An 11814-nucleotide genomic window follows, 5' to 3' on the forward strand; every position below is an offset into this window, starting at 1 on the left:
GGACTGGCTGTGTGGAGAGCAGGAGGCATTTCTGGACATCAGTCCCTTGTCCTGGCAGCAGCTGGTTGTTTTCTGATCAGAATCTCTCAGCTCTAACTCCCTGTCTAGAGGGAGAGAGGAGCGCCCCCAACCCACTGCACCCTCCTCCTCCTGCAGCTTGGCCGGGAAGGATGTCTGGGGAGATCTCGTAATAAGACTGGAAGAAGCTGCTGCCCAGTGACTCTCAAGGTCTCCCCTCCCTCTCCTATTTTCCATGTGGAAACTTCACAGGGCAGAACTCTTACTGGGATGTTTCCAAGAAGAGACATTTTTAAAGCTGAAGCCAGATTCCCTGGCATTGTCCAGAAAGGCTCTCACACAAGGACTCCGGACCAGGAGTGTTTAGCAAAGTCATTTTCTAAGCCCTGTTTCTGTGCACATGTTCGTTCCCCTTTGCCTTTGGGGACCGCATTTCCCAGCTTCTCTCTGTAATCAGGAGGCCTAGAACCTTGCATTATATTTTCATAGAAGCTGAGATTCTCTCATGATCCTCTGACTCCAGGAGCTGGGGCTTTAAAAAAGCCCCAGCTATTGTAAGAGCACAAGCAGCCGCTTGGGAGCAGGGCGGGTGGGATTTAGCTGATGGTGAATTCAGAGGTTTAGCGTCCATTGTTTATCAGCAGAGCCCAGCTCTTGGGGACGTGACCCTAGTCTGGGACAAGCTGCCCACAGCTGCGCAGTTCAAGGCTCTTGACCTGAACTTTCTCAGTGAGCAGAGATAAGGGCTGCGTTTCACTGGCTGTTTCCTCTGCTTGCGTACACCAGCGTGTTTTGGTGCAGCGGAGTTTGGCTGCCCACTGTTTGGTTAGCATCTCCCCACAAAATTTCAACAGCAGCGATAACCGGCTGGAACCTGCAGGCAAGTGGCCAGGAGGCACCAGTGCGAGCGCTGTGTTACAGGCACAGAGCAGAGATGTTGGGCAACACTGCGTCTTGTGCAGCGGGGCTGATGCCTGTGACACCTGCTTCCACCCTGGGCCTGGCCCTGTCTGCAGCCCTGCAGCTCTCACTGTCCCGGTGGTGCCAATCACCCCAGGATGGTCAACACTGAGTCACTGCCCTACTTCCCAGAACCTCTCAGCCTGCTTCCTGAAACCCAGAGCCCCGACCTCTCTCCCTTCCCTCCTGGGGCCAGACCCACCCTAACGTTAGCCCTGTTGCTCTCTGTGCTGCTGTAACCCCTGGGTTCTGGGGGACTCACACATGTAAACTGCTGCTCAGCTCCCCAATCATCTCCTGCCTTGAGTGCTCAGCCCCACCACCCCTCACCAACTGAAACACTGCTGTTGAAATGGTTTCCCTCCCTCCTGGCTCTGACCCAGCACCCCCCTTTTGAAGGGCCATCAGCTCCCCATTGCTCTGTGCATCAGGTCGGGCCCTTATCTTCAAGGCTCTACATCGCTCAGCTCCTGCCTGTGCCTCTGCCCCTCTGTAATGGTTGCTGTGCCACAACCAGGGGCCCAGCCATCCCCCGCCCCGCCTTCCCGCTAAAGAGAGGATCCTGCCCCACAGCCGGTGTGAGCCACGCACAATCACCTGTGTGCAGCCTCATCCATCCCTCCCTGTCCCACACTGCCGTTAAAAGCCCGGAATCTCTGCGAGCGCACAAGCTGCCCTGGTGCTGGCACAGGTTCTGATTTCTGCTCATGAGAGTCACAAGGGACCCACGTCACCAGATAGAAAAGCAGGCTCTTCTTGTTCAGCACATGAAAGCGAATCCGTGTGGTTGAGTCCTCCGCATGCTAATGGCATGTAGTTCCAGGCGGCTGGCACGCCAGGCAGATACCAAATCCATAATTCATGCTTATCAGGAGAGCTGCTGATAATGCCATTGGAGCAGGGCTGCCCTTCCTCGACAGCGCGGGGACAGCATGGCTGCAGGGGAGGAGAGGCCAAACTTAGGGACAAAGGTGTCAAGAATTGAGTATATTTCCTTTGCTTCAGATCCCAATGATCCTTCACGGTTTTATTTTCCAGTATAAACAGGTTCCACCTTTGCCTGAAACCCATTTCCAGGGCTGCATGTCTCATATTCTTTGGCGCTGCATCAAGTGGGGCAGCCCGGGCGCTTTTGCAGGATGCCAGGGCCCAGGGCAGGGCAGCAGTGGCCCAGGGCAGATGCAGAGCTGGCGGCCTGGGATTTGTGATTAGGAGTAGAATCAAATTGGTTGTTTCTCTGGGCATCTCTTGTACCCTGGGAAGTTCAGCTCTTAATGTAGCAAGCTAGAGGGTGAGGCCAGATTCAGAGCTGGTGTCAGCAAGTGTGACTCCACTGCTGTGCATGGGAGTTTTACCACCTCCTGCAGTGGGAGCAGGATTGGGCCTTGTGCAGTGCGCACCCTCCTGTGGGAGTGCAGCCCTGTGTCGTCCTCCTCCTCCGTTGTGCGCTGTGCCAGGGCAGCAGGGGAGTTACAGAGACAAGAGTGTTTGGGTATCTAGAGGGTATCTAGATGCCGAAGTTCCTTTGAGGCCACACAAAACCCAGCAAAGTGTCTCTAGAAAAGCATGGTTGCAGGCCAAGCACTGGGGAAGCCTGACTATCTAGAGCCATTGGCAGGTCCTTCTGGAGTTTGGAGGGATACTGGCTGAGTAAGCGGAGTCTTGTCCGGTTCCCAGTTAAATTACAGGGTAGTGCAAATGTCATAAAGGTGCCCATCCATCCCTACCCAGCTCTTGGCTTTCATCCTGTTCCCACAAATGCCGGGTGAGAATCAAGCCCATGCTATGGTGACACCTCTCTCCAAAATGCACAGCCCAACAAAAGGCCTGCTTGACCCCACTACACTCCAGTAACATGCCAAAGTGACCCACTGGATCTCTGGGACAACGTAGCCTTGACTCAGGCCTGAGGCCGCTGGGCTTTGTGCCACTCGCATTACTATCAGTTCTTCAGGCTCTGTTCAAATAGTGTTCTCGACACTCATAATTAAAAAAATGAACAGTATTATTGTGGTTTGTAAGCAACAGTCAGGAAGCAGCGGGAATTATGCACAGCACAGGCTGGGTTCAGTTTAAAACACAAACCCGAGTGATTTTTCCTAGGCTATTTTTGTACCGTAGCCAGTAGAATGGTGCTGCAAAGGGTTAACGGTGCCCTCCGGTCAGTGGATGGCAAACAGCATGCTGTTTTGTCAGCCTCTTTTTCTCTTTTACGTAAATTGCTCTAAACATGTTTGGAGCAAACACCACCCCCACCCCCCCGTGATGCACCTTTGATCAATGGGGGTTTTGACAAAAGTGTTTTGGGTCCAAAGATCAGTGTGGGAGCCAGCAACTTACAGGCTGCAAACAAGAGCCTGTCAGGGTATAAAGCCAGCCGGTGAGCAGCCCCAGAGCAGAGCAGTCTCATCAGAGACCGAAATCACTCAGCACTCTCGGCTGATACTGAAGTGTTGATAGACAAGGAGAATGGAGGCCGGCATGAACGTCCTGCATGACATGGGGATCCAGGCAACTCGATACCTGCAGGAGAACTACCAGGGCTCCCAGGACTGGTTCCTCTTCATCTCCTTCGCTGCCGACCTCAGAAACACCTTCTTCATCCTCTTCCCCATCTGGTTCCACCTCTGCGAGGCGGTGGGCGTCGAGCTGATCTGGGTTGCTGTGATCGGGGACTGGCTCAACCTGGTATTTAAGTGGTGAGTAGCCCATGCTGGACCTGCTCCTGTTGCTTGCCCTGCGCACGCCCTGCTTTCAGAGGGTTGTTTGGCTGTGAAGTAGGCACCTACCAAGTGGGTTCAGGGCGGCTTTAAGCTGGAGCTTTCCAGAGACAAGTTCCTCCAGCTCTGCAGCACCCAGATTTAGGGGCTTATGTTTAACTGCTTTTATTTTCTGATGAGAGGCTGTGTGGTGCAGGGGCTACGGGGCTTACCTGCGACACAGAGATACTGCTGACCTACTCTGTGATATGGGCAAGGTAGCCTCAGTTTCCCCCTCTGTAATACACAAAATCCTTTGAGGTTGATGGGTGCAGAGTCCCATCTAAAATCTTAATCCTTTTTAAAGCCACGTGAATCTTTGTATAAGCTCATGACAGAAAGCTCCAGGGAGAATGCATGGGGCATGATCCCGGAGTGTGAGTGAGCATGGGAACTGGCCCCATCCGGTCCTGGGTGGTGCATTTATGGTGATTGCTCTTCTCCAGACTTGCTGTTACCATGGGGCTCTGACCCGTCAGGGGAGGGGTGAGATTGGGTGTGGTGATGGAATTGTCTCTGGAGATAAGGAGGGCATGTGGTGGGCTGGGGGGAGGATGGGTCAGCCAGCATGAGGGCACATGTTGTAGCTCTGGTTCACGCCCGGGGAGAAGCAGCCCATTGTCAGTAGATTGAACGTCTCCTGTGCTCTGCTGCACCATCAAGGAAAGGCGGGAATTGGCTCCTGGGTGACATGTAGCATGTGCAGGCGCCTGTACGCACAGAGTGGAAGCCAGCTGGGTGCCCCAAGCTCAGACTGAAGCCTACAGACAACTGGCCTGGAACTGGGGATCCCCGATTCTTGCAGCCCCTGCCCCAAGCTGGGCCAGAGCTGACAAACTGTGTCCTTGCTTTCCTGCTCTTGCGCCCAAGGCAACTAGAGCCACTTTTATTCTTGTATTTCAGGATCCTCTTTGGGCAGAGACCCTACTGGTGGGTCCGGGAGACCAGTTATTATGGCAACACCTCCAGCCCTGCGATCCAGCAGTTCCCCCTCACCTGTGAGACCGGCCCAGGTGAGACACATCCAGAGAGAGGAGTAATTTGGCAGAATCATGCTTCACATTATACACAAGGAGGGGAGGCATCTTCCACTGCAGCAGCAGGGCAGGTGGTGGGCATTTATCAGCGCTGAGGGGCCAGCTGGGAAGAAGGGCAGGGGATGTCCTAACTTGCTCCACTGCTTAACTATCCCGGTTAGACATGTTTTTCTAATGTCCACCCTAAATCTCCCTTGCTGCAAACTAAGCCACCTACTTCTTGTGCCACCCACGAGGGACACAGAGAACTACTGTCCTCTGCCTATATCCTTTTCCATATGTGAAGACTGTTTTCAGGTTCCCCCTCAGCCTTCTCTTCTCTACACTAAACATGCCCAGTTCTTTCAACCTTTCCTCATAGATCAGGTCTTCTAGAACATAAGAATGGCCACTCTGGGTCAGACCAAAGGTCCATCTAGCCCAGTATCCTGTCTTCCAACAGTGGCCAGTGCTAGGTATCCCAGAGGGAATGAACAGATCAGGGAATCATCGAGAGATCCATCCCCTGTCTTCCATTCCCAGCTTCTGGCAAACAGGGGCTAGGGACACCATCCCTGCCCAGCCTGGCTAACAGCCATTGATCGATCTGTCCTCCAGGAACTTTTCTAGTTCTTTTTCTAAACCTCTGATCATTTTTGTTGCTCTACTCTGGGGTCTCTCCAGTTTGTTCACATCTTTCTTGAAGTGTGGTGCCCAGAATTGGACTCAGTGCTTCTGCTGAGAACTCCTGGTGCCAAGTAAAGCAGGACAATTACCTCCTGTGTTGTACATACGCAGGGTGACCATATTTCCCAAAGGGAAAATGGGACACTGCATGGGGCTGGCCTGAGCCTCCTGCCCTGCCCCCCGTGAGACAGTTGTTGGTCGCTGGAACTGTGCCGGTTCCCGCACCGGAGCCCTGCCTCTTCCCTGTGCAGGGCTGGCATCTCCACTCACACTCTTCCCCCTGCCCCAATGTTCTGCCATACCACACCTTCCTTTTTTGACAAAATTGGGCATTTGTCCCGTTGGCTCTTGCCAATTGATCAAGTCTCAAAAAAGTCGGGATGGCCCGGATGGGGCTTTAAGAAGGAACTGTCCCAGTCAAAATGGGACGCATGCTCATCTTATGCATACAACACTCTTGTTAACACATCCAAGAATTACATTTGCCTTTTTCACAACAGCATCACATTGCTGACTCACATTTGGTTTGTGAGCCACTCTGACCCCCAGATCTTTTTCCGCAGTCGGGTTATTCCCCATTTTGTATTTGTCTTTTCCTTCCCAAACGCAGTACTTCGCACATGTCTTTATTGAATTTCACCTCATTGACTTCAGACCAGTTCTCCAGTTTCTCAAGGTCATTTTGCATTCTGATCCTGTCCTCCAAAGCACTTGAATTAGTTAACCTGGGTGGACACCCCTATTCAGAATTAAATCGCCTTAATTCAGTTACATTTAGTTAATTTTGGAATTAAATTAACATAAACTGAATTAAGGTAAACTAATTCTGAATGAGAGTTTAAGCGTAATTGACTTCCAAAATTAATTAAATTAAATTGAACGCAGGCAACTTTTCATTCTGAATGAGTGTGTCCACACAGGGGCTTAATGCAGTGTAACTAATTCATTTTAAACTCACCTGTTTGTTTAATCTGGATGAATTTCCCTGAGTGTCACAGTGTAGATAAGCCCTTGAAGAGTCCTTCAAAGAAAGGAAATATGGAGCCCAGGGGCAGAGTGATTTAGCACAAGCTTGAGCTGCATCCAACGCAGCCGCTGTCCTTAAACATTTCCTGACCTGTTCACTGGGGAAAGGGAGACTTTCAAAGGGCAGATTTTGTCCTGCCAGCAGTTAGGGGCAGGCCAATCTTGCCTTGCTGCTGGAGTGAAACAGGCCAGTGTATGCAAAACCTGCCTTAGACTAAACTTCGGCTCTGTAGAAGAAACCTTTGGGCCGACCCTATAGCTACTGAGATTAAGAACAGATACCTTCCCCTGCATGACAGAGGGCTGTCTGACCGGTCCAGGAGATAGGCAGTCTTTCCTTCCAGAAAAAGAGTGGGCTAGCCCAGTACCTGTGCAGATTTTGTTCGCAGAGGGACCCTTGACCTATGCTGGAATTCGAAGTTTGTTGCAAAGCTCAGTAGGAAGCCAGCGTGGTGCAGGTTCAGGCCCAGATCAGAGGCATCCTGTGTATATTGCAACCACTGGGGCTTTGTTCATGCCAGCTGGGGTGTGTGTGTGTGTGTGTGTGTGTGTGTGTGTGTGTGTACACACACGTTCACTACTGCTCTCTATTGGATGGACTGTTCCAGTGCTGTGTACGCAGTGTTGTAGCCGTGTCTGTCCCAGGATAGTAGAGAGACAAGGTGTGTGTGGGGTGTAATACCTTTTATTGCACCAGCGTCTGTTGGCGAGAGACGAGGTCTCAAGCTATGCAGAGCCCTTCTGAAGCCGACGACCCGAAGAAGAGCTCTGTGTAGCTCGACAGCAGTCGGTCCAATAAAAGCCGTTACCTCCCCTGCCTTGTCTCTCCAGCGCCATGTGACGATCAGTTCCCTCTGCCTGCTGAGCTGCATCTCCCTAGGGAGCGATCTGTGGCTACCGCAGAAAGCCGGGTAGTCGAGTGTAGGATCCTTGCAGCCTAATGCCACCTCTACCACTGCTCTTTCTGTAGCTTTGGGCAGCGGTGGATACTGGGGACCGGGTGGGCTGCCCACTAGCTCAGAGGGTGGTGGCTGCCTCACTGGGCAGTGCCGATAGCGGGGTGTGGATGAGTGAACACGCACCATGGGATGGGGAGAAACGGGCTTGAGCATGTCGTGAAGACAGGGCCTATGACTGTGGAGCGCTGGGGCTGGTCTCTGCAGGGGACTAGTGTGCAGGTTGATACGTAGAGGGAGGCTCTGTCTGCACAAGTGCTAAGTATTCTGGCAGTATCATCATTAGGGCTCCCTAATGCCAGGTGTCTGTGGGAAGCTGGGCTTGTGAGTGGCTGCGGGGTCTCTCCCCTTGCTGAGCAGCTTCATTTTTCCTCTTACACCCCCCTGGTTCTGGTAAGGACACCCCCCTCCAATGCCTCACATGGGGGATTCTCTCTGGGCCTGCCCCTCCCTGTCAACTCCCTAGTGCCCTGCACAGCCAGCTGTGCCAGGCTGAGCTGATGCAGCCTCTTGGCCTTTTGTCTGGGTGATCCCAGTGCTCTCGGCACCAGGTAGGAGGTTGCTGTTAGAGACCAGGGCAAGGTGTAACGCGAGTGTTTTCTCTCCCCCAGGCAGTCCCTCCGGCCATGCGATGGGCTCTGCTGGAGTTTACTATGTGATGGTGACAGCCATTCTGTCCATTGCTCTGGGGAAGAAGCAGCCAACGATTAAAGACCAGTAAGCAGCGTTCAGACTGTTGCGCTCCTGCGTCTGCAGGGTCAGTGGGGTGCCCTGAGGCCGGAGGGAGGTGCATTTTGAACCAAAGGAAATGAGTCTTCACGCAGTGTGCAGTGGAGCTGTGGAATTCACTGCTGCAGGAGGCCGGCACCGCTCCAGGCTCATACACACAGACACAGGGTTTTAGAAGGGGTTGAATAACTGCATGAGCATGAATCCCACTGGCAGCTAAGCCAGCTAATGCCTAGATAAAGAGAATCGCATCTCATGCCTCCCTGAGTCTGAGCACCTGCTCTAGGGGCTGGGAAGGAAGTGAAGGGTCTGGACTAAACCCTGCTCCACAGCCCACTGCAGTTGATGGGAGTCTTTGGATGAGGCCACGACGGGTTTAGGGGAGTGGGGTGATCAGAGGAGCTCTGCCCCACTGAAGTCAATGGGAGTGTTGCAGTTGCTGTCCGTGGAGGCAGAGCCAGCTCCAAGCGCTTTTGGGCCCCTCCTGGATGTTTAAGCTTTCCCTGGATCATGGCAGAGGGCAAATCCCTGGTTCTAACCTCTACCCACTCCACAGGGGCTGTTTAATGCCACTTTCCATTCTGGGACTGGCATTCAGGGCTTTATAATGGGACCCTTCCCTCTGCACTACCAGCAGGGAGAGACATCTGACTTCCCAGCCTCCCTGCTGCCCCGAGGAAGCCTCGCTATGGCCTTGCGCAGAGCCGCGCTTCACTGACCTTTGCGTCTAACCAGAATGTCTCCCTGCTGCAGGTTCTTGCGGACAGCGCTGTGGGCAGGATTCTGGGCCGTCCAGGTCTGTGTCTGTTTATCTCGAGTCTTCATCGCTGCCCATTTTCCTCACCAAGTCATCGCAGGGGTCATCTCAGGTCAGTGATGGCGTGCACCATCGCCTCTCCCTGTACAAGCCGCACTGTTACTGTCACTCTGAGCAGTAGGCGCAGGGGGCCACCCGCCAGCTGTCCTAGATGCCACGGCCAGAAGGGATGGTTGTGCTCACCTAGTCTGATTCCCTGTGTAACACGGGGCATGGGACTGCCCCACAATCCTTCCTTTGGAATCAGAGCCAGTCTCTAAAAAATCCAATCTAGATTTAAACATTGCCAGTGAGGGAGAATCCACCGTGCCCCTGGGTAAATTGTTCCCGTGGTTAATTACTGCCACCGTTAGAAATGTACACCTTATTTCCCGTCTGTGCGTGTCTCACATCACCTTCCAGCCATTGGATCATGTTAGGCCTTTGTCTGTTGGACTGAGCCTATTCTCGAGTATTTGTTCCCCATGTAGATACTTGTAGACTGTGGTCAAGTCACCCCTAAACCTGCTCTTCCAAACAACTGTAGATAGATCAAGCTCCCTGAGTCTCTCTCCATCCGGCCTGTTTTCTAAGCCTCTCCTCATTCTCGTGACCCGTCTCTGAACACTCTCCAGTTATATATCCTATGTCCTGGGCAGTGATTGCATCAAGGGAAATATCACAGGACTGACCCTGAGATGTAAGCTGTGGCTAGGCTGCACTGTGCTGCACTACCCCTCTGCAGCGTGGGGCACTGGTCACTTGCCGGAGGATTCTCTGCACCTTGAAGTCTTTAAACCACGATTTGAGGACTTCAGTAGCTCAGACATAGGTCAGGGGGTTGATACAGGAGTGGGCGGGTGAGATTCTGTGGCCTGCATTGTGCAGGAGATCAGAGTAGACAATCATAACAGTCCCTTCTCACCTTAAAGTCTATGATTCTATGATTGCATTAGTAATCCCAGAGAGCGTGCCCTGGCACTTGCCTTTGCATTCCCCAGTAACCCAGGTGAGCCAGACAGAACATTAGCTGACTAGTTCCAATCACTGGCAGGTTTTACTACCAGCAAGCCTTGTCTGGAGGTGTGGGCACAGAGGGCTTGGCACTAGGAGGAGGGGATCTTAGCCTAGGGAGGGATGGGGAGTTAAGATTGCCTCTCTGTGCCCACGGTGGGCACTGCCACCTGAATCATTCCCAGGGAGGTGTCAGTGCAGAGACTCATTAGTCGGCTCTGTGATGATGCTGTGAAGACCCTTGGGGCAGCTGCTCTCAGGAGTGATACTCCACCACAACTGTCCAGCCCGATTGTCTTGGGACCCCCGTGGCAGCCTCTGCGGCTTCATCTCTACACACTAGTTTCCTCTCTCTGACGGGTTGTTTCTCCTCTCACACTCTGTTCCCTGCAGGCATGGCAGTGGCTGAAGCTTTCCGGCACATCCCCTCCATCTACAACACCAGTCTCCGGAGGTACCTAGGCACCACCCTCTTCCTGTTCAGCTTCGCCCTGGGGTTCTACCTGCTGCTGAAGGCTCTCGGTGTTGACCTGCTGTGGACCCTGGAGAAAGCCAAGAGGTGGTGTGACCGGCCAGAGTGGGTCCACATTGACACCACCCCCTTTGCCGGCCTCCTCAGGAACCTGGGCATCCTGTTTGGGCTGGGGCTGGCCCTCAACTCCCAGATGTACCTGGAGAGCTGCAAAGGGAAAATGGGCCAGCAGCTGCCCTTCCGCCTGAGCTGCATCGCAGCTTCGCTCATCGTCCTGCACCTCTTCGACTCCTTCAAGCCTCCCACCAAGGTGGAGTTGCTGTTTTACGTCCTGTCCTTCTGCAAGAGCGCGGCCGTGCCCGTGGCTGCTGCCGGCCTCATCCCCTACTGCGTCGCCCAGGTCCTGAGACAACAGGATAAAAAAGCTTTATAGAAGGAAGGAACTTGGGTATTTATGCACATGACATGTCCCAGGAGCAGAGACTCCCCCATGTCTCTGGGTCCAAGTGCTGAACTGGGTCCTGAGTCAGCAGGTACTGGCTTAGCACAAGCCCTTTCCAGCGCACTCTCCTTGCTAGGTCTGCAGAGAGTGACTCTGTCCGGACACCAGCCCAGCCCAGCTCCTGCTCACTTGGTCTGGGTGCTCCTGTCTGGCTTGTGCAGTAGAGCTGCTGCCTATGTTACAGACCACGCCGATGTGCAGGGCACACGAGAAGCCAGCTCAGGCTCGGCAGTGGGGCCTGGGAATCAGCGTGCGGCAGGCAGGAGCCTCTGGAAAGCTGTTGAGGGCACAGCTTGGCTTTGCTGCCTCCCCTTGCCATACGGGGTGAGAAGGAGATTGGCATTCTCTGGGCCACCGGGCGCTTGCTGCTGCATGTGCTCTCTGGAGGATTCTTCAGACAGTGCCCCGTGGAGGGCAGAGGCTGTTTGTGGGGGAGCGAGGGCGCGTGGCAGAAAGGCTGGCACGTACCCACACCCTTGGACTCACTGGCCTCTGTGTCCCACTAAGTACCCAGTGTCCTGCAATTACCTTCATTGAAACAGTGCTGTGTGGGGGTGTGTGTGTATGTAAGTGGGGTATTTTATTAAAGCCTGAGCTGTATTTCTTTACCAGCCATGAGTCCTTTGTACGTCTTAGCCACAGGTCGTGCCGGAGTGAGGGCGCTGAGTGGGGAGTGACTCTCCCGTGTGTGGTGTTTGGATTGACAGGGGACGTTTCCCTGCTCCTGGGGGAATCCAGCCCCCACTCTGGCTGCTGCTAACCTATCCCCTGCCATACACACTTTAAAACTATGGAGGAAGATAACTGGACCCTCCTACGATGGCCATCCCCCTCCCCGCAAATGCTGCCAGATGCTGCTGGCCTAAGACTGTCTGGGGG

The 11814-nt window shown here is 53.6% G+C and overlaps 1 protein-coding gene across 1 annotated transcript; it reads left to right on the forward strand.

Annotated features, from left to right (window-relative positions):
• The first annotated feature begins 3335 nt into the window (after positions 1-3335).
• On the forward strand, positions 3336-11341 carry LOC127040460 (glucose-6-phosphatase catalytic subunit 1-like). The gene is made up of 5 exons (XM_050934645.1): positions 3336-3677; positions 4641-4750; positions 8034-8139; positions 8905-9020; positions 10355-11341. The coding sequence occupies exons 1-5, from the start codon at positions 3448-3450 to the stop codon at positions 10864-10866; spliced, it is 1074 nt and encodes a 357-aa protein (XP_050790602.1). The 5' UTR covers positions 3336-3447; the 3' UTR covers positions 10867-11341.
• Positions 11342-11814: the final 473 nt, after the last annotated feature.

The sequence above is a fragment of the Gopherus flavomarginatus genome, chromosome 25 (genome assembly GCF_025201925.1).
Source record: "Gopherus flavomarginatus isolate rGopFla2 chromosome 25, rGopFla2.mat.asm, whole genome shotgun sequence".
Classification (NCBI taxonomy): Eukaryota; Metazoa; Chordata; order Testudines; family Testudinidae; genus Gopherus; species Gopherus flavomarginatus.

Bases quoted from the DNA above. Each gene is read 5' to 3' on its own strand.
- LOC127040460 (XM_050934645.1), top strand. From the start codon at position 3,448: ATGGAGGCCGGCATGAACGTCCTGCATGACATGGGGATCCAGGCAACT. The intron at 4,751-8,033 runs GTGAGACACATC...TCTCTCCCCCAG, and splicing joins CACCTGTGAGACCGGCCCAG to GCAGTCCCTCCGGCCATGCG. The intron at 9,021-10,354 runs GTCAGTGATGGC...TGTTCCCTGCAG, and splicing joins CATCGCAGGGGTCATCTCAG to GCATGGCAGTGGCTGAAGCT.